At 46.8% G+C, this 23281-nt stretch overlaps 1 protein-coding gene across 3 annotated transcripts in view; it reads left to right on the forward strand.

Moving 5' to 3' along the window:
- The window catches only part of LOC139056133 (2',3'-cyclic-nucleotide 3'-phosphodiesterase-like), a 67422-nt gene that overhangs the window by 25689 nt on the left and 18452 nt on the right, over window positions 1-23281 (forward strand). For all 3 annotated transcript variants that reach the window (XM_070534033.1, XM_070534031.1, XM_070534034.1), the window contains 2 exons: window positions 15401-15689; window positions 17759-17915. In XM_070534033.1, coding sequence (XP_070390134.1) covers window positions 15401-15689; window positions 17759-17915 — 446 coding nt within the window. The remainder of the gene's footprint in view (window positions 1-15400; window positions 15690-17758; window positions 17916-23281) is intronic.

Raw genomic sequence — 23281 nt, forward strand, 5'->3', positions numbered from 1 at the left:
ATAATGCTGACATGAAATACGAGCTCCGACACAGTAGCCGTGGTGGAACTGGCCCCTGGACTATTGCGATACATTGAACCACGATACGCTGGTTTGATAGTTCGCGCTTGAATTTCCTATATGTCGGCGCCGCTGTGCAGTGTTGGAGGCCCTTTTTAAACGACAAGCACTATTTTTCAGCTAATATTGAAAGCAACTGTATTCTTTTTTTAGGGGGGAGGCTTCTTTTTAGCGTCTAATCGCAGTTCCAGAGTTATCAGTTAGCTCAAGATGCTCCTGCATGTGTTTCTAATATCCAGTATGTTGTCACGGATTCAATAGCGAAAGAGCGTTATCTTATCAGATTGCGCGCGTGAAGCGAATACTGGCCTAAATTCGCCGTCACATTTGAGGACCCGAGATTGCGCTGCAATGTACGACCATTTCAGTATGACGAACTGACGCCTTGATCCGTAGATCGGAATCAGAGGAAGCACTTTGCACGCAGCCATCGTTGCGCTTTGAGCGTTTTCTTTTCCAGAGCAAGCTCACTTTATAATGAGTTATATTCATGACTCACTCTTTGGAAGTGTTTTGTTCTTGACATCCCTACAATGTGAGAGTATAGAGGCGCTCCATCTTCATTGAGTGAACACTTGGAAACGGACTAGGCCTTTTCTTGCGTCTGCGTTTACACACTTACCGCATCAATTTATTTTTTATAACCTAATTTAGGAGGCTGTAAAGCACAGCAACCTTTTATTAACAGGACGTTTTAATAACACAGAAAATATAAATGCTTATTAGTCGGCTTTCACCTCATGGTAAGGAATTTCAATAAAGATATCTTTATGATAATTAAAAGCCTATCCTCATGGCAACGTTTAATCTGAGTTCCTCTTTGCAAGCTGATACAGACTTGCAGGTGGTTCGTATCGGGGGCCCTCAACATATGTCTAACCGTCCAACAAAGAGTTATTCCGAATGTTTAATTTCAGGAAGGCGTGTTGCCCTCCTGTCTTTCATTCCCGTTCGCAAACACGCATAAGACGAAAGTGCTGCATGAAGAGCATCGTTAGTCAAAACCAACGTGCTAGCGTTACTCACCTCGCTTATATCGCTGTCATTTAGGCTTATATACAAAATATATATATTTTATATCGACGCATCACGAATCCAAAAAGACCTGTCCGTGACCAGCCCAGCTAGGTTTCTTTCATTTCGTACTTCGTAGTAGCGGCTAATAGTAGCTCACGAAGCAGAGCACTGAGTGGGGATGTTGCAGAGAAGGTGTTCTATATACTGTCTCGTCACCCACCAAAAATTGCCCGCCGTGCTACTGGCCATTCCTAGAAAATTGTATATGTGACGCCCAGTCATTTGCAACACCGCAACTTTGTTCTTCGATTGGAGAGTCCAGGTGAGAGACAGGGTGGTTATGTAGATAAAGACACGCTATTTTCTGCAGTAACATAGGAAAACATGAATGAATGCCTTCATTTATTGAGAAAAAAGAAGACCAAGCATCAGTGGAAGCACGTCTCAGCAGATTGGGAAAGAAGCGGGGGACAAAGAGGAAAAGCTGGAGGCCGGGTGGCAGGCGAAGGCGCAGTTTAAGGGCGAGAGAATATAAGCAAGAGTTGGTGAAACCAGTTGAATTCAAGTGTAGATCTGTGATGTGGCGAGTAAATGATTGGAGTCACCGCCAAGCATCCGTCATTTGCGGTAGTATGAGCACCCGCCGTTCTTGGTAACAAACGTTTACTGAAAACCAATCTTCGCAATTAATTATTCATCAGCCATACCTCGCCACGTATTTCTTAGTGGCAGGGTCAGTGGATTTCAACTACGCTGTCGCGACAAGTTACGACTATAACGTGGCGCTTGCGGTTACGGTTGCCATACTCGTGACTCTTACTATTGCGCGAATACTATAAACACGGGCTTACTGCACAAGTTAGTGAACAGACATTTTAGAACCGCGTTTCTCACCTTACATACGCGCAACGCAATCACCATTGCAGCATGTTACGGTGCGCGTCCTTTCAAGACAGAGAGGAAAACAAAAGAACGCGTTAGAAGACAGGGTACCGACTTGGGCCTCGTGCCAAACATATCCAAGCCAACAATATTTATTTTATTTCAATACCCTAAAGGCCCAATGCGGGCGTTACGTAGGGGGGGATTCATCAAAGAAAACTTAACAATATACAACACAGAATATAAACGGCTGAAGACAGGAATAAACAAGTTAATAAGCCGGGTACAAGTTGACAGGGGAAGAAATGCTAGGAACAGGTACTGAAAAAATGCACATGTAGCAAATCCCACAAAACAAAAATCGCACCTTCAGAAGTTACAAAACATGTCATCTAACATTCCACAGAACGTTACGGCCCACACGCACACACTGAAAAAAAAAACGGAAAAAAACGCACATCATTCTAGTGGAGTTTTCGAAGTATGGGGGGGGGGGGGGCACCAAAGAGCTGTTTGAAATGATGATGTTCCAGCGATAGCCGCAATGCTAGAAGGAAGCGAATCCCACACTTCAATAGCCAGGACCAGAGGTGAGTATTTGTATCGTTCTGTCCGAGCGAAAATGGGTTTAGTCTTCTTCATGTGATCTACACGAGCCGGTGTGTGCGGCACCGGGAGAAGATGTGAACTTGCGAATGGTGTGTTGCTGTGGTAGAGAGTATGGAAAAAAGATAAACGGCTGAGTTTTCTGCGCATGACCAGAGGCGGGAGACGGAGCGACATTTTCAGTACTGTTACACTTTGATACCGAGAGTAACGAAAAAGGATGAATAGAGCAGCCTTGTTTTGTATACATTCCAACATGTTAACAAGATAGGTATAATGAGGGTTTCAGATCACGGGTGCGTATTCTATCACAGGCTTGACTAGCGCGTTGAATGCGTGTAGTTTTGTATCCTGGTTGGCTTGGCATAGTCCGCGTTTAAGAAGACCAAGTTTTTTTGAGTCTTTGGTAGTAATCAGTTCAATATGAGTGCTCCAGGATAAATAAGAGCTAAAATTTACACCGAGGTATTTTACCGACGCTGAAGTTTGAATGATAGTATTATTAACTGTGTGGGCATTAGGAATCGTCTTAGCAGCGGAAGTAAACTTGAGATGTATAGTTGTGTCTACGTTAATTACCATCTGCCCTACCGCACCAATGAGTTAGCTCATCAAGATCAGTCTGGAGAGCAACGATGTTAACAATCATGCCGTCGTTTCTATGCAAAGAGATTATGTACTTAAACTTCTCGAGTGACAGTCCAATCCGCCACCTACGGGAGCGCTTGAAGCCGCCGGCGGCCATATTGTTAGAGGAAAAGGAGCACGGCTACAGTACGTGGCTGCAAGCACGCGCGACGCAACTGTGCTTGCGGTTCTGCGATGAAAAATCAAATGAGACCCCTTTAGGAAGTATATCAGTCCGGCATTGTGTGTCGCTGTTGTAAAAAAAAAAGAATGTCATGGGGGTGGGTGCCTTGTGTTCTGTGTACAATATGTTGCGAGAACTGAAAAACAGTCGTTTCCTGTTTTCTTCATTCAGTAACCTGCCGCGTGCATCGGCACTGTGATGCCCTTTCGTCGATACGTGGTGCCGGGCCGTATTGACAAAACATGACCTTGAAAAAGTATCCTTATGCCATTTCTTAAAAAAAATCACTATTTGTGTTAATGAGCATTTTTGCTTTAAACCTAGAAAACAAGAACAATATTCAACGCTAGGTTTCATTTTTGTCTGGCGTTTCAGTTCTAGCTGAAAAGAGTTGGTGAAAGCAAATTTACAATAAAGCTAAGGCGACCCACCATCTGCACGAAGCCGCAAGCCTACATGCGCTCCAATGAGGGTAACCTGCCAAAGTTAGAGTCATGCGTCACTGGCGGCTCAAGCAATCTTTACTTTTTTTTCGTTTCTGCATCCGTTCTTCCTGCGTCTGCGGCAAAAACGAGAAGTGGGAAGGCAGATAAACGGAAATTGGTGGAGGCAGGTGGTAGCGTAATGGTTAGAGTGCCCATCTCCCAAATGCAAGATGCTGCATTTGGGAGATGGGCTCGAATCCCGGTGGTTTGTTTGGGAAGACAGCTTTCTGTGCACTCTGGTGACTGCGACGCTCAGAATTAGGCGGCAGCCTGACGACAACGGTCGCCGTCAACGTGACATAATAATCGGGCGTGCAAGGTCCCACTTAAAGCCGAAAGTACATTCAGAGGAGATACGCTAACTCTTGTCGGCAAAAAAAAAAACAAAAACTGATGAGTAACGAGCGGTGTTGTTGAGCGAAGCTGTAGACCGATAATGTCACCATAGACATGACCACGCTCCAATACCGGTGCTCAGCGGAAATATACGTCGACAGCATGTCAACTAGCGTGTTATAGATACTTCATTAAGGTCGTTGCGTGTTTGTGTTGTGTCTAGCAGGAGCGAGTGGTATAGGAGATTTCATTGGAGAGAAGGCGGTGAGCGAAGTCCGCGAAAAGTAATTGAGGATAGCCATATTGAACGTCGACGCCGTGTTGAAGAAAGCCTGCGACTTCAGTTGCTCAGCCGACAGAAGGCTTGAGTAGTAGCATACCACTGGGCGTATTTGGTAACCACAGCGATATACACACACTTTGCGGAAGTAAACAGAGGAAAGGGACGTAGTGAGTTGGCCGCCCTTTTCAAGCTCTGCTTGAAAAATGCATGTGGCGAAGTATGACGCACCAAATAGTATATGCCAACCCAAATGAATCAGCGCGCTCATGCTTGCGCGACATGCCATGGTGGCCTGCCACCAGGACATCATGAAGTTGCAGCGATTACAGTTTGCATTGGGTACTTGAGAATTAGAACGAGCACATCAGGGACGTCCGAGGGATGTTTCTACGGTATAAGAAGACATCGCTCTCGCCCTACCCCCCCCCCCCAAATAACTAAATCATGAATATAAGCTTACGAATAGGGGCATCATAAGATTCTCTACGCCAAGTCCGATTCTCTACGTGCCTCCCACCTCGACGCCGCGGCATGTGTGTGTGTGTGTGTATATATATATATATATATATATATATATATATATATATATATATATATATATATATATATATATATATATATGTGTATAATGTATAGTATGTGTACATGTATAATAGGCTGGGTGCAGCGGTGGCGTAGAGGTAGAACACCCGCCTCGCGTGCAAGAGGTCCGTGGTTCGAATCCGGGTGCCGGCAATTTTTCACCGGATTAAAAAAAAAAATCCGCGTGTTGATAAAATTGCATAAACAGGCCTGGAGTGTGGCCTGATCCCGGTGACCAGAACCGGTAACGCACTCCCTCACCAGAGCAGGATTGGCCACCCTGGTGCAGTACATGGCCACAACCTCCTATATGAACAACACAATCAAACCCCGGCCCTCAGTCCCCAGCAGCTGCGAAGCAACTGATCACGGCGGCGGTCAGACCTGCGACGCTGCAGAGGGTGCTAAGAATCACTGGCTCCGGACAGGCCGCCATTGGAATATGAACCTGGCAACGTGTAACGCTAGAACCTTATCTAGTGAGGCGAGTCTAGCAGTGCTATTGGAGGAATTAGAGGGCAGTAAATGGGATATAATAGGGCTCAGTGAAGTTAGGAGGCCAAAAGAAGCATATACAGTGCTAAAAAGCGGGCATGTCCTGTGCTACCGGGGCTTAGCAGAGAGAAGGGAACTAGGCGTCGGATTCCTGATTAATAAGAAAATAGCTGGTAACATACAGGAATTCTATAGCATTAACGAGAGGGTGGCAGGTCTTGTTGTGAAACTTAATAAGAGGTACAAAATGAAGATTGTACAGGTCTACGCCCCTACATCTAGAATAAGAATGGGCTGGGGCGCGTTTGGCAGGCATTCTCAGATTATGAACAGCAGGTTGCCATTATCCCTAAAACGAAAAGTGTTTAATAGCTGTGTCTTACCACTACTCACCTACGGGGCAGAAACCTGGAGGCTTACGAAAAGGGTTCTACTCAAATTGAGGACGACGCAACGAGCTATGGAAAGAAGAATGATAGGTGTAACGTTAAGGGATAAGAAAAGAGCAGATTGGGTGAGGGAACAAACGCGAGTTAATGACATCTTAGTTGAAATCAAGAAAAAGAAATGGGCATGGGCAGGACATGTAATGAGGAGGGAAGATAACCGATGGTCATTAAGGGTTACGGACTGGATTCCAAGGGAAGGGAAGCGTAGCAGGGGACGGCAGAAAGTTAGGTGGGCGGATGAGATTAAGAAATTTGCAGGGACGGCATGGCCACAATTAGTACTTGACCGGGGTTGTTGGAGAAATTTGGGAGAGGCCTTTGTCCTGCAGTGGGCGTAACCAGGCTGATGATGATGATGATGATGATGATGAAGATCGAGCACTAGGGCGCTTGTTGATCTTGTTCAGGATGACGTCAGCGTTTCGTTCAGCGTTTATTTCTGAGAAAATGAGTTGGAGTTACGTTTATTTGCATCACAATGGTGGGCGTAATCAGGCAAACATTGACAGCATTTCATTAGAGGGTGCCTGACTACTCTGTGGAGATTACGTTTAACAATGACAACAAACACAGAAAGCTTTGCTTACATCGATTCGCACATACGTGGGATCCGCATAATTTTGTGACTATCAATTTAGATGCTTCAGAATGGCGGTCATTAGCGCAACATTTCCATCCACAGTGAGCATAAGCGGCTGTCGTATCCACAGTAGAATTGATTTAAATGGCTTTAATCCCATGGACATATCGTCGCCAACTTCCGTGGGAATGCAGTCGTCAAAATGCAATACAGGTGACAGGGAAATCAGGAGGTTGATGAACGGCAAGAAGGCGGAAACTTGCGCATGACCTCAGGGATATAAAATGACTTTTTGAGCAGCTTGGTCAGGGGGCCATACAATGGTATCCACGTCTATTAAAAATCCTCCAAAATATTAACAGAGGCCGACAAAAATGCGGGCATTTTGGGAAAAGTGAAACCACTGGAAATTTCACGACAGCCTTAGCCTAAATATAAAAGATGACTTAAAAATAAGAAACCATAACGTTGACAGGGTGGCCAAATTCTGGCACAAATAAATCGGCTGTTGAAGCAGTTCAGCTGAAACGCAATGGTGCGAAGTAAGGCGAGAATGTCGGCAAGTATTGAACAAAGGTCAAGTAGGTCCTGTGGCCGATGCCAGCGCTCGGCAGCTGTCAAACGACTGCACGTATTAGCGAGATGCCTGGTCGTCAGTAATTACAGTATGATTCGGGTCTGAAATATTGGACGCGGACTCCATCACATTGAATACAGTGCATTCTACGGTGTCATTCTTGGACAGATGGTACCGACTCTCCAGCAATGAGGATGGGAACAAATTGTCTCACGTGCCGGCTGTCACCTTCCTCCTACTGCCAACATTCCTTTCCCTCCGTAGTTGCTTAGCTTTTATTGGGTTCGGCTGCTAATCATGAGGTCTCGGGATCGAATCCCAACCACGGCAGCCGTATTTAAATGGGTGTGAAATGCGAAAACCCGCGTACTTAGGATTAGGCGCACGTTAACAATCCCAAGTGGTCTAAATTATTCCCGAATCCTCCACTACGGCATGCCTCATAATGAAATTGTGGTTTTGGCAAGTAAAACCTCATAATGCGTTATGTAACATTCGTTAAGGATGTCCTGGGCAGTAGCACAACTCTTGAATACAATTAAGTTTCAGGAGTTGCGCGTGAGGTCCTTGAATATGTCATCATCATCATCATCATCATCATCATCATCAGCCTGGTTACGCCCACTGCAGGGCAAAGACCTCTCCCATGCTTCTCCAACAACCCCGGTCACCTACTAATTGTGGCCATGTCGTCCCTGCAAACTTCTTAATCTCATCCGCCCACCTAACTTTCTGCCGCCCCCTGCTACGCCTCCCTTCCCTTGGAATCCAGTCTGTGTATAATAGCTGTGTCTTACCAGTACTCAACTACGGGGCAGAAACTTGGGGGCTTACGAAAAGGATTCTACTTAAATTATGGACGAGGCAACGAGCTACTGAAAGAAGAATGATGGGTGTAACGTTAAGGGATAAGAAAAGAGCAGATTGGGTGAGGGAACAAACGCGAGTTAATGACATCTTAGTTGAAATCAAGAAAAAGAAATTGGCATGGGCAGGACATGTAATGAGGAGGGAAGATAACCGATGGTCATTAAGGGTTGAATATGTGGATAGCCTTTATGGCGTTCGATAGCTGCTAGTCTACATTGCGGCTATATAATAAAGGCGGAACGGCAACATGGTAGAGAATGTGGAGAACATACAAATCCCGCATATATTACTGCACAATAATTTTAAATAGTGTTCTTGCTTCACGCACGTGGATAGCCGCCATAGGAGACTACTTTGGAAACTAACTGCAAGTACTGTATATGTCGTACCCAAGGGTGTACCTGGCCTGGTGGCCAGTAAATGTGACGTAATATTGCGAGCAGCTTCGGCCATAGCATGCTAACGGATGACGACACAGACTGAAGTGACTAGCGCAAGAGTGGACAAGAGAGAGACGCTACAAGGACAAGCGCCCAGTTGGAAGTTTGCGCTTATCCTTGTCGCCTCTTTAGTGTCCCGTGTCCACTCTTGCGCTAGTCACTTTAGCATGGAATACCAACTAGCCCCCTCTCACACCCTGCGACGACACAGGGACAGTTTGCTCAACTCTTGTTTCGTGACTTTTGGGTCAAGATGAAAAACCGACATATCCATGTATATGTCTTAATACTTAAGCACATCTAGATTTGCAGCTGCGGCGATAGCCCATGAGTGCGCATTGCAAAGTCGCTAGTGAAATAATTGTGTGCACCTTAACAAATTCGATAAGGGAAAATCAAAATCCATCCACGACGGCGTCTCTAGTAGGCGCGGTGCGATGTTCGGACGTTAACAATGTATGCCGATTGAAGAAAGGCTGCCCCGAAGTGCTTCTGACGGTTAGGCTAGCTTCTTTACTCCGTAGAATGAAAAAAAAGAAAAAGAAAAGGAAAAGAGAAGAAAAAAAAGGAACCGAATCAAAAGCCCAGAATCAACAATTGCTCGTCGCGAGTAAACGCTGGATGACGAGCAATTTCCAGGCGACGAGCGAATACGCTTGATCAAGAACACTGATAACGCTGGCGGGACAAGCATTGTGGCGAAGTTCAATGCGCAGGGATAGCTTTTACTTTTTTTATTTTTGTTTGGTTGACGTCATACCGCGTCACCGCGGGAAGTTTGAAAAGTTTAAGGTGAGTACGCCACGTGGTGGCATTCACGCGAACTAAACCCTTGTGTCCAGAAAAGCTGGATACGTTAATCGCGCTTACACATTCTGTGATTGATTTATGCCTCAAAAACATGCCGCCAACGACTCCCCCTGAATACCTCCTAACCTTTCGCATCCCCAACACGCTCCCAAGCCCCCGTATTTCTTAAAGATTTCATTTTTCTCTTTCTTTTTCTTTCACTCCCCCCCCCCTTTTTCGTCTGTCTTGGCGCCACCCTGGCTTTCCCCCCCCCCTTTTTTTTCTTTTTTTCCTTTTTTCTGCTTCTATTTCTTTTCTTTTCTCCCCGCGTGCCCACTCTCACGCTCTTGTCCCCTCGTCTTGAGAATGAAGCTCACAGACGTCGGACGACAGCGCTTGTTTCCTCTTGTAATCTCTCTCTTTAAAACCAGCCGCCAGCGACAACACCCGCACGTGACGTCACTGCACTAACCCTTTAAAACTAACACGCCGAGGATGACGAGGCCGCCTTTGACGAAGATAGGTCCTCCTATCGAAACGTTGGCCAGCCTGTCTGAGGCACTTCATCCCTGTTTACAAACTTTATACCACAGTGTGCTATTCCATCTGTCAGCCCCTTTCTTGTTTTTGAAGCCCGTCAACGTGTTTTAACTAAATTAACCGGCACAGCACGTGCTACGCGCGCACAGGTAAACAGGAACATACATCGCTCGATGAAAGCGGAAACTGTCTGAAAACGCTGGAGTAAGTAATCGCGGCATCAGCCGCGAGCCAATTGACCTCCGTGCATCTGTCACTTCAACGTGAACGAAACGTCGAACGCACAGCGCATGCGAAGCTACCGGCACTACGCGCACTCTGCAAACATTGCAGATCGCTTTGAAGATGAGGCCCGCGTGGGCGCGCACTTTAGCCACGTCGCAGATCGCTTTCGAGACGCACGAGCTCCGCGGGAACGCTTCTCTACGGCGATCAAGACAGAAAGCTGGGCTAGTTGGTGTGTCATCATTAATCAAAAGACTAGCGCATATAACAGGGACACAGACAGAGAAGACGACAGGACAAGCCCTGCGGCGTCCGCCAAAGGTATCCAATACGGCGTCCGCGATTCGCCTGCCCAACGCCGTAGTAGACGCCGCAGTTGTTTCCACTCTGTACGGAGCGGCGGGCGAGGAGGGCATCGATGCGCCGTAAAGCCCCTCAAACTTCGTAAAGTAGTGCCACGCTTTGAAGAATGCCGCCTCCTCCTCGCACGCTCTGACCGAGGCCGACACCGCGTCGCTATTGGCCTAATAGCATCACGTGGGCCCTCACGCCGTGCATCAGCGCCATTTTTGCTCGAGAAGCGCCGACGGAGTGGCGAGGAGCGCATTTTGGCGCCGTTGCTACTCTCGAGCAGTGTAGGAGGCGCCACGGTCGAGGAGGGAGCGTGAATAAGAGGAGAAACGAGGAGGAGGGAAGGCGGAGGAGGAGAGTGTCACTACTTTACGAAGTTTGAGGGGCTTTAATGCGCCGTACCAGCCCAACACCTCTCTAGAGGGTGTTGACCAGCCGCCGGAAAAGAACCCCCCCCCCCCTCCTCACCTGACCCCCGGACTCGCGCACGACAGGAGAGGGCTCGCATCCGGCCCGCGTTCCTCGCCCGCGCACGCGGAATTGAACTGCGTTCGCCGGCTCACCCTCACACGCGTTCATACGACGCGCGGCGACAGTTTTATCGCCCTTAGACTTTATACCGAACTTCACGGTGACGGCGAAGACAGAAAGCAGAAATGCGCCTAGAGTGACCATATAATTTCTCTCGCAATAAAAACCGCCAGCTTTGCCGTTTCTGAGCGAAGTGGCGGTGTAGACTGACGTCACAAACCCAATGTGTCCTGTAAAAAGTCGTACATTCGTGGGCATGAGTAGGGAACACTCAACCAATCTTAAATTTATTCTTAGGAAAACTAAATGACTTTCAGCCATATCATTTGCGACAGATAATGAGAGTGTAAAGGACAACCTATGTTCAAAATTTTATTAAGGCCAGTACACATCAAAGATCGCCGGAGTTTCATTTTTATGTAAAACATGGCAGCAGTCCAGGCCGCCCGCTTCCAATTGAATTTGGCGTTGCTTTTGTAGAATTCGCTTCGTTCGTCGCAAGTGACTGTGTAAACAGTTTTCGCTTAGCCTTAGGCCTCTTTGACGACAGAGCATTATGGACAACCATGCAGAGTTTTCGAATGCATCGAAACTTGATGGTGATGATGATGTAATGTGGCTTAACCCTTTACAACGCGCAGGGATGTCACGAAAAAGAAAACCTTAAATAAGCATGCAGAAACATTCAGGATGGCAGCGCCACTGTCGACGAAGTAGGAAGATAGGTGCATCGCCGTGCGACCTCTGAGATTGGGAGATCTCGGAGGCCATTGTCGACAGCTTGTGTTGCATGTGCTGATTTCGCGGCGGATCGGCAGACTTGCAGAGTACACTGTGCAATGCGCTCCCGGTGCTTTACTCCCAGCTTTCATTGCGCTGCCTCTCACACCTTTTGGACGCACACGCAAAGCTTGACGATTAGATAGTATCACATAGGTGCGCTATCTATATGCAAAATTCAAAGCGTAATGGAATGCATCCCGCACATAAACTATGCTGCCACACTATACTTAGACTCTCTTTCTGCAGAGTTCGTTCGTGGAAAAGTAACGTTAATGTTTAACTAAAATGTGTCTATAGCGACGAAGATAGAAGTTACGGGACATGTTCACCGCCATAATTCAATGCGTGTTTCGTACTGGGATGCTGTGGCGCATTTCTATGACGTCAAGCATATTGTATCTAGTGATTGTGACATTTTAAGGCTGAATAAAACATGCTCTGCCCCAGCCATGCTGTATTGCTGGAATGCGCAGAAGTGTGTTCGCTTTCCAGAGCTACCATGGCTGTGCATGCAAGTGCTTGTTATTGAGATCTGTCTCATTCTTTTTCTTATTCGTACTTAGTCGTGTTGCCTTGCTGGCTCATGAAATATTCACCAACGAAAATAGTGGACGACAGAGCTTGGAATTTACAGTGTAATGCTAGATTGCTATCCGCCACTTCAAACGGACTCTGTTAGGTGCCTAAATCTGCGTAATTTTGCACTCCTGTTAGCATAATTATCAGTTTAAAATCGCATCTATTAAGGCACCAAGATGAGGGCTCACTTGTTCTAACATTGACATTGTGTTTGTTTTCCCTCATATACGTTGCCGAGAACCAATCTTTGTGATTTGGAGGCTTAGCGCAGTAAATTACGGGGATATCTGAAGCGTGGCTGCCTGTAAAGTTATAATTCCCAGTAGTCTTAATGAGCGAGAAAACCAATTAGTACAAGTGAGTGGGATGACTTAACAAAACTTAACAGTTACGAAGAGTACATGTGAAATGTGAGTGGTAAACGCGAAGGCTGGTCCACAGGTCATACCCGCCAGCAGACAGTCTACTAGCACTTCTTCGTCTCTTTCTTGAGTGCATGGTTCTGTCCAAATACATTGCAACAATACTTTGGTGGGAGGCTTGCAATAACAGTAACTTCGCAAAACAAGAGACAAGACATCCTAAAGCCCCTTAAACTTCGTAAAGTAGCACCATGCTTTGAAGAATGCCGCCTTCTCCTTGTGCACTCTGGCCGAGGCCAGCGCCGCATCCCTATTGGCCTAATAGCATCACGTGGGCCCTTGCGCCGGCTTCGTTTGTTTAGCCGTGCTTCAGCACCATTTTCACTCGAGAAGCGTCTATGGAGTGGCGAGGAGCGCATGTTGGCGTCGATGCTACGCTCGAGCAGTGTAGGCGGCGCCACAGTCGAGGAGGGAGCGTGAAAGAGAGGAGAAACGAGGAGGTGTGAAGGTGGAGGAGGAGTGTCGCTGCTTTTCGAAGTTCAAGGGGTTTTAAGACATCCTCAACCCCCTCTTCTTTGGTCCCGCTTCGAGAAACCGCACCCCCTAATGAGTAACTGAGCACGCTACTAGTACCGTCTCCAAGGTGTGTGAAAGGGAGCTCGGGGATCTAAAGGCTCAATGCAAGAACTTTCAAGAACTTTTCCTGCTCCAAAATGGTCCAAGTACGAGAAGGTATACTTCGAATTTCGCATCATCGCACAGAACTACAGGCGTTAAGGTTCCGGCGCAAAATTCAATGTGCAGTAATTTTGGCTTCGTTCTCTCCACAGGCCAGGCCTTTAGCCATCTTGTGCCAAATAATTTGACATAGAACAGCTTTGAAATAATAAGAGTATAGGCACGTTTGAGTTTCTCTACATGGCCACACTGGAATGCCGGCACAGTGCTATCTATATAGCTTTCCAGCATAAACAACCAAGTAAAGTGATGCAGGAGATGCATAATTCATATAATAGTTTGGCACGGTGTCAGATAGATTGCAGCTCCGACTATTAGAACTTGTTGCAACCTGTTGAAACTCGTTGAATGTCGTTGTTGTCACAATTGATAAAACGTCGGATCACATGCATAATCATGCTTGTGTCTTCAGAACGGAAAGCATGTGTGCGTCAAACTTATCATCTCCTCGCACGTCGAAAAGGTTGCTCCTCTATCGGTCGGAACCTTACCAAACAGCGTATCTGTCCGTATCAATTTGAAAGTTGCTGGATGGGGTTATTGATGAGACTCCTTTAATGTGATGCGACTTACCTGTGATTTCAACTGCAGCGACCACAGAAACCAGTCCCGAGTGGGTGCTGCGGCAGGCAGCGTGGCGGAATTCGCACTTGGGAAATTTCGCAGCAGCGCTGCATGCATTTGGCCAATGGCAGCGTGGCAGCATGGTGCGAAATACACGTTGATGTGTCGACGGTAGATTGGTGCAGTATGGTCATCTGGTGTCTGCAGATGCTCATAGGCTGAACGTGTGAAACAAGCCGTTCACGACAGTGCTGCACGACGCTGCTCATCGGATTGTTTTTCATCGCAGAGTTTCAGCTTGTAGTACACTTAACCCAAGATATAACAAACTTCAGTTCACCCGCATCACCCTGCACGGGTGAGCGCGCGGTAACATGATCCAATGCATGCTATAGACGGAGTGGGCAGGCGAGTATGCGTCTCCTCTAGGCAGGCCGTGGTTTCACACTGGTGTCTACGTGGCAAAGTGCATACTTATGGCATCTTCGCCTGGCCGTTTCGGAGCGCTCTAGACCGCTCTCACTAGCGGCGTTGTCTTCAGCTGCTTGAAAGAGGTTGTGCCCCTTGCATTCGGCTGGTTGTTTTCGAAAGATCACTCAATCTCCTCCATCATTGATTGCTGTGAGCTGCTCCGAGCCCTTTCGTCAGAGTAGTTGTTGAGATTGAGAGCATTTCCGGCAACGTCGTCACACTGTCACAACACAGTGTCGCCGCTGTTGGCAACGGTCCACCTTAACCTAGGCAACCTAGACCACTGCATGCTGGCATCTCAACGAATGCTTGCCCCACTGACGTGTCCACCGGTTCTCCTGGCAGCACCGGGAGCTTCGGATAGATGAAACATGGGACATTGGGCAGTAGTGACGTGGTTTCGCATCTGCCATTTCCTCCTCTGAGAGCTAGTCACATGTTCAGCTTACGTGCTTGTCCCCTCTAGCTACCTCTGAGTTCGGGGAATGCCGGATCTGCCAGACTCTTGTTGGGGGAATAGAGGGGGACAGTCAAAGATACCATTCGTGTCCCACTGCGGGCGACACTATCAGCCGCGGCTGCAGTGGAATGGACGCGAAACTCTCGTACACTTCACTTTACAGCGCTAATGTGAAGATATCATTGTCACAGCATGAAACCATATCTGGTCACCGAATCTCAAGTTCAACAAGAGGATAAGTTTTTTTTTTTGCATTGAAATCCTTTTTTTTCTATGACCTGGTACCTTGGAAATTTTTACTGCCCCTTCCAGGTAAGAAAAATTTGTTGGTGACTGTAGTTACTTGCATGAAAAAATTGAATTTAAACGTAACAAAGAGCTCATCTAACCGAGTTCATTATATAGAGGTTTAACTGTACATGCTTGTAATTGCACGTCACGTCGGATCATTTTTTTTGGCACATCATATGTGGTATGTCTGGCCTAAAACACACGCCATGCAGCTGAGCTCGCATGTGTGTGTTCGATTCACAGGTGGCGATGGGAGCAAGACGCTGTTCACGGATGACATCGACGTCCTGGACGTGGTGGACTTCCCTTGCCTTGTGGACGATGACACGATGGAATTCCTGCGCAGCCATGGCCGCATCTTGTTCTTGTCGCGCGGCCCTCCAGGCTCGGGTAAAGGGACCGTGGCCTCGCGACTGCACGAGCTGTACCCTGGCAGCCGCCTATACTGGGCGGACAAGATGTTCCTCACACCCATGGCTCCGCTCAGGACCAAGAAGACTGTGGAGCAGTCACACAATCTCTGCAAGCAAAAGTATGACGTGCTTGAAGAGAAAAGCATTTGAGTTGCCTTTGGAAGGACTTTAAGGGAAGGTTTTAGAACATCGAAAATTAGTTTCACACCAGTTGATGTTTCTTCGCGAAATTTGTGGTTCAGTTACGAAATGGTGAAATGGGTGTCAACATGAAAGGATACCTTTAGATCCGCAAATTTCTCTCGCATCTTATGCCAGCCTGCAAACAGTCAGTATTGCAGCGAAGGCCACTGTGATTTTCGCACGGTAATGGGTGCAGCCTCGCAAGTTAAATTTCTTGGGGTGTTCGCCATCAGAAGAAACTTCATGTGCATGCAGAGCATTGTTTTTCGGTCGGAGAAGGTGGCACACCTACATTTTTTTCTTCTTTATTTTCTTTTATTAGGAAGCCCACACAAAATCGAGCCTTTTCTCTCTTAAGCATCCCATTCTGATTTACTAGCTCAGATTCAGTGTCGCGGAATGGCGGTAACGGGCTAGAAAGGATCAAGACTAACACGTTTAAAGGGCCTCCTCACAAAGCAGACGACGCCAAAATTTTAGGTTATACAATGGAAGTTGTAAAGTGTCGTCCTGGGAGTGCCTTTTCTCAAGAATCTTTAAGGTCGGTTTAGTTGAAGCCGAAATAAAAGCAAATTAAATGTTACCGATACATACCAATTAATCTACCCTTCACGGAGCAGCTCTTTCCTTTTGCATCGATTAGTGCCCGCAAGCGACATGGGAAACGAGAATTAGTTTTTCTCGGCAACCAATGCTCTGAATTTGATGGATTTGTTGCATTCAAAAGAAAAAAGTTAAAATCTAGTGACTGGAGGAGGAAGCGAATTTTGCTATTTAGGCCATCAGTTTCTTAACAAACATTGTTGAAAAATGCGAATTTTTAGAAAACGCAACTATCAGGTTTGCAACTCTAACTCGACAATGAAAAATGATATCGCAATTCTGTGAATTACATCTAACAACACATTTAAGGCAGACAGGATTGATGCATTATACCACTAATGTGAGAGTATGATTTTTGCAAGACCTTCATAAACATTGTAACAAAGTCACGTAAAATAAACATATATCAAATTTGTACAGTTTACATGTTTTGACGTATGACGCTTACAGAACTTCGACATCTGTTCTTGGTGCAGAGTTACTGATTTCTAAACTTAGTGCTTAAATTTTTTTCGGACCTATTAATTTTCTGCAATTCTTTCGAAATAAATTCAGGCTCTTAATCAAAATTCCACTTCACCAGTTACTAGAATTTAACTCTCTCTAAGATATAACATATTTAATGAAAATGTGTCCAAGAGTTTACCTCTGAAAGGCATTTCTGTGCTTTACATGTGTTCGAATAGGTGGCGTTGGAGTTGGTCCTGAGGTAATTAAACAGCTTCTTCTTAACTGCCTCTGCCTTTTACCTGCTTCCAGTTTTGCGTGCTTGTCGTGGGTCTCGCACGAATCCATGAGTCGTTCGTTCCGCTGGTGGCTGCGTTTCAGGTTCTACTTTCAACTTTCATCAAGTCATTCATTGTTTGGTTATTGTTATCTGCAAAAAGAAAAATGATGAGGGCACCTGCAGAGTATTTTGCATATCACAGTCTAAACTTTGCTGTGCCAGACATCCAAACTGCAGTGTGGAACCAGTCATCCCTCTGCAAGGCAAAAATTAAGTTGTTGGGTTTTACATGCCAAAACCACGATATGATTACAGCGTTATGGTGATTATAAGTTATGCTGTAGGGGGGGGGGGGGTGGCTCCTGATAAATTTCGATCACCCGAGGTTCTTTAATGTGCACTCCATGCACAACACTCGGGCATTTTTGTATTTCGCTTCCATTGAATAGCGGTCACTGTGGCCAGGATTTGACCTCATGCCCTTGGGCTTAACAGTGTGATGCCAAAGCCACTACGCCACCACGGTGGGTCTCTGCAGGGTACTGTGCGCTGCCACTTGAGAAGGTTAGTTGCACCGTGCTGCCCAGTTTCTGATCTATAAATAATGGCCGTAAATGTGATGACCATAAATTTGTTGCTGATCATGTTCAGTTAAACCCTATCTTGGCATCGCAGGATTACTGAGTACATGCAGCAGAATGAGCCAGTCATCATCAACAGGAACACCAACATGACAGTGTGGGAGACGTCCCAGTACCTAAAGATAGCTGCTACGTATGGCTATACAGTGATCATCCTTGATATCGACAAGAACTTGATATTGAAGCCTGAGGTAAGTGCCATGTGGACTTCTGTTTGCCAGTAGGGCAATTCTTTTTTTACCTACACTGGCAAAACGAGTGTAGCTAGTGCAAGAAATCGGCATTTTTTTAAAACGTTGTGTAGAAAAAGTAACTCCATTCACCTACACTGTTGTATCCTTCTTTCTTGTTTCAGTTTCATTTCTTTCAGTGTACATATCGTCATCGTCATTCAATATGATTTCCTATATAAGTTGCTTTACTGTGACGAATAAAGGGGGTTGCAGACTGCGCTTGCGTGGTCCCGTGTCATGCGTCTGGTCTGAGCCAGACACCACATATTGGCGACGAGGGTCAGTATCGGAGCCATGCCGCTCGGGTGTTTCCCAGCACCGCCCCCTTTCTTGCCTGCACCCAAAATCGCGTTTCCACTACTGCAAGGTACACGTTTCCACTGCTGCCAAGGTACAGCCGGTGACCCGGCTGTACCTTGGCAGCAGTGGAAACGCGTATTCCTGAATTTCCTGGAGGCCATTGGCGGCGATGAACTGCAGCCGAAGCGTCGCAAGGCAATTCTGCTCAACTCGCTCGGGGTTGAAGGCCAGCGAATATTCTACAGCATCCTTGCACAAGGAGCAGACGTGACCGCGGACGCCAAGGCCGAGGACAAGGTGGACCAGTTCAAGGACGCGCTTGCTATACTGGATACGTATTTCGCAAGCGCTACGAATGATTTGGTGGAGCGGCGCCGGTTTCGCCAAAGAAGACAACTGCCTGGTGAGACCTTTCAAGCATTTACAAACAGTCTTCGGGACCTTGCGTCTACTTGCAATTTTGGCAGTGCTACCGATAGCATGATTCGAGACCAATTACTGGAAGGCACTTCGTCACGAACAACCCGTGAACGCATGCTTTATGAAGGGTCTTCGCTTACACTGCATCGTGCTGTTGACATCGGGAAGCAAATTGAGCAAACGCAACAAGAGCTCGGGGAATTCGCGCATAGCACTGTGAACAAGATTCAAGATGTGCGAAAAAGGTCAGACTCTGAGCAAGGAAGTTGCTACAGGTGCGGCTCGTCATCGCATATGGCTAACTCGACTGCATGTCCGGCGAGGAACAAGCGTTGCCACTCTTGTGGAAAAATTGGTCACTTTTCAAGCATGTGCAAATCGAAGAAAAAGAAATATGCCGTTCGAAAGCCCGAGAAAGCCAACGCCGTCACGGTACTTCAGATCGGTGACCGTAATGCGTCGGCGAAAGATATTCGAGCCAACATTTCTATCGGGAAGATAAGATTGTCGTTGATTGTCGACACGGGCGCTACGGTTTCATTGCTCAGTGAAGAGCACTACCACAAATATCTAGCCAACACCTACTCATTGCGACCGCCGACTGCCAATTTGTGTAACTATTCCGGAGAACAAATCAAGTTAAGCGGTTGCTTTCTTGCTGACGTATCTTACAAGGGAAACAGAGCCAGTGTGCTCTTTCATGTCACAACCAAGGGCACTTCGCTGCTGGGGCTTGATGCCGTTCGGAGCCTGGGAATCACTATCAACGGCTCAACCTTGAATTGCTGCCAGGTGACATGCCCTGATTCACTGCCTTCAGAATTCACGCAAGAGTTTGCGCACTTGTTCACGGAACAGTTAGGGCATGTGAAAGGCTTTGTTCACCATGTTAAATGCCGTTCATCTGTGAAACCAGTCGTCGCGAAGCTCCGACGCCTGCCACTCACGCTACGGCAACAGGTATCGGTAGAGATACGACTGCTGGCCGAAGATATAATTGAACCTGTCGACGCATCGGAGTGGATTTCACCGATCGTCGTCGTTAGGAAGAAGGACGGTTCAATTAGGTTGTGTGTGGACCTATGTGAAGTGAACAAGGCAGTAATTGCCGATGCTTTTCCTCTTCCGCATACAGAGGAACTACTTCATGAACTAGCTGGAGGAACGTGCTTCTCAAAGCTTGACTTAGCGTCGGCATACCACCAGCTAGAACTGACTCCGGAAAGTCGGGGACTAACCACCTTTATCACACACGAAGGATTGTTTCGTTTTAAGAGAGTGTGTTTTGGCCTTGCATCTGCCCCTTCAGCCTTTCAGAGAATGATGCAGCATATTTTGAAAAATTGCAAAGGCGTACTTTGTTACATTGATGATGTGATTGTGTGGGGCAAGACACGTGAGGAGCACCACAAGAATCTACACCAGGTGCTAAAACGCATCAGTGATTCAGGTTTAAAGCTCAACCAGAAATGCACATTTGCTGTTTCAGAACTATCCTTTTTAGGGCATACGGTGAGCTCAAAAGGGCTTACACCATTGCAGTCTAAGGTTGACGCTATTGTCAAAGTGCCTGCTCCTCACGATGTTGTCACTTTGAGGTCATTTTTGGGTCTCGCTGGTTACTATGCTCGGTTTGTGCCGCGATTTGCTGATCTTGTCGAGCCACTTAGAAGGCTCCTGCGGTCTGGTCAACAGTTCACGTGGGATGATGAGGCTGAGTGTAGCTTCCAGCTTGTTAAGACAGGTTTGTCTTCAAGCCCAGTCATACAAATGTTTAACCCAGACCTTGATGTAATTGTTACGACAGATGCTTCTGATAAGGGACTGGGAGCCGTTCTTCAGCAACGCGATGGTGACAGCGTACGCACGGTGGCCTTCGCATCGCGTGCCCTGACTCCTGCTGAGCGGAAGTACTCCGCTGGGGAACGTGAGGCCCTTGCTTGTCTCTTCGCGTGCGAGCGCTGGCACGTCTACTTGTGGGGTAGAAAATTTTTGTTGCGTACGGACCATCAGGCACTAGTGACGTTACTTTCAGCTGCCGGTACAGGACGCCGACCTTTGCGTATATCCAGATGGTCAGCTCGACTTTTGTATTATAACTTCGACATAGAGTACCATAAGGGATCGCAAAATATCGTGGCAGATGCGCTTTCACGCCTACCTCTTGACTGTGATTCGCTGCAGACGATGCAGGAAGAAATTGTGTCCGTTGTATCAGAGTGCCTAACAAAGGAACGGCTGCAGGTGGCCACTGCTGCAGACAGCACACTGCAACAGGTTGTTGTACACGTGGTACATGGTTGGGCGCCTAGAAAAGCTTTGCCAGCAGAAATAATGCCGTACTTTAACGTGCGGGAAGAGCTTTCTTTCGTTGATGGCCTTTTGATGCGCGGCGAGCAGGTAGTTGTTCCGAGTGAATTAACCTCGCTCCTTGTTGGTTTTGCGCACGAAGGTCACCCAGGAATTGTGAGGACGAAGCAGAGACTACGTGATCTTTACTGGTGGCCGCGTTTGAATAAACAAGTAGAAGAAGCAATCCATTTTTGTCATATCTGCCAGGCCGCGGACAAGTCCGCTAAACCGTCGTTTGCACCGCTGCAGCCGGTGACGGTTACAGCGCTACCATGGCAGAAGTTAGCAATGGATATAGTGGGACCGATTGACTGGGCCCCTTCAAACTGTAGGTACATGATATCGCTGATCGATTATCATTCCAAGTGGCCTGAGGTTGCCTTTTCATCTACAGTGACGTCACAGAGCGTGGTCGATTTTTTGCAGACTGTGTTCAGCCGAGAAGGCTATCCGGAAGAAATTGTCACAGATAATGGGCCTCAGTTTAGATCGCAAATGTTCGAAACATTCTTGAGAGAGAGAGGGGTATTGTGCATCGTTGTTCTTCTCTGTACTATCCACAAGAACGCTTTAATCGCGTGCTGAAAGATTTCATGCAGGTTGCCCGACTGGAACAACGGCCCCTCCAGGCTGCTGTGGTTGACTATCTCGGCATATATAGGTCGACGCCGCATGCGACAACGGGTGTGTCGCCAGCCAAGTTGCTTCACGGGCGCCAGCCAAGGACAAGACTCAATACAGTGGGTTTGCCGACAAGAGAGGGCGTCCATGCCAGTTCGAATAAGAATGTTCCTGCTAGGGTTAAGGCGAAGCAGACGTATGCAAAGCAGTATACGGACAGGAGGCGAGGTGCGAAAAGACCAGCCTTTTGTGTAGGGGACTTCGTTCGTGTACGCAAGCCAGCAGGCGGTGGGAAAGCGTCGGTAAACTACATGGGCCCTTTCAAGATTGTCGGCAGAAAAGGCAAAAATAGCTTTTTGATGAGCGACGGTCGTTGCTGGAACGCGTCTAAACTAGTTCGGGTTCCCTGCAATCAATCGCAGACAACAGAACAATGGGCATGGGAATTGCCTCACGACTACTCGGGTACCGCTGGGGCTGAAAGCCGCGCAGACGCTGAACATGGTGAACTGTTGCGATCGTCGGAAACAAGGGCTGAAGTTAATGAAGAAGTGGTCGCTCCTTTAGAGGATTCGGCGGAGCAACCTTTGCGTCGCAGCACTAGGGTACGCCGACCTGTCGAAAGATTTGGGTTTTCTTTACCTGAACAATAAGTGTTTAGTTCGTGTTATTTTGGTTGTTGCAAATTACTATGTTGTATTTCAAGCGGGAGGTGATGTTGTATCCTTCTTTCTTGTTTCAGTTTCATTTCTTTCAGTGTACATATCGTCATCGTCATTCAATATGATTTCCTATATAAGTTGCTTTACTGTGACGAATAAAGGGGGTTGCAGACTGCGCTTGCGTGGTCCCGTGTCATGCGTCTGGTCTGAGCCAGACACCACATACACAAAGCCATATTTTGGAGCTCTAGTGTAGTATGAAAACTACTTTCTACACTGCGGTTTTTCTAGATTTGTTGATAAAAGGAAACTCGTACATTAGCATTTAGTTTCAGGCAAGGGTATATATATATATATTGCTACGGAACAGCCGCCACAGTGTGGCTGCACTGAGGAGGACGAAGACGACGTGTGCGCCGGTTTGATATAGCGTCGCCATTTTGGCCTCCGTGAGCTTACCTGTAAATAAATTGTAAATAGTATTCGGCTTCAGCGTCACGTAACAATATATATATATATATATATATATATATATATATACACACACACGCAGCCAGTTACAGTGAAGTCAGGCGAAGTGCGTAGCCAGTTGCTTTTCATCTGCTGATGCAGAAGACATCACGCAGTCGGTTCTGAATGGCTATAGTCCAGTAAGCCATGTGCAGCATACGACGCTATAGCCTTTACCCAGCACTGCACTCATCTGCATGAGCCTGCACGAAGTGTGGGTAAAAAAAAATAGCCCTGGTGTTACATTACATACTACAGTTTTTTTTTCTTTTTAAGTACATTGTTGGCTTAGCGACAAATTGCACATTTACTGAATAGTGCTTTTTCTTGTCGAAATAAGTTGAAACAATTTTTGGCCAAGAGTTCGAAAATTTATTTAGAATATATCTTCATTTAGCAAATTGGTGTCACTTTCGCTATAGCAATAAAAGAAAAGAATGGCAACACCGATTTCCAATC

Source organism: Dermacentor albipictus, chromosome 2 (assembly GCF_038994185.2).
Source record: "Dermacentor albipictus isolate Rhodes 1998 colony chromosome 2, USDA_Dalb.pri_finalv2, whole genome shotgun sequence".
In the NCBI taxonomy this organism is placed as follows: Eukaryota; Metazoa; Arthropoda; class Arachnida; order Ixodida; family Ixodidae; genus Dermacentor; species Dermacentor albipictus.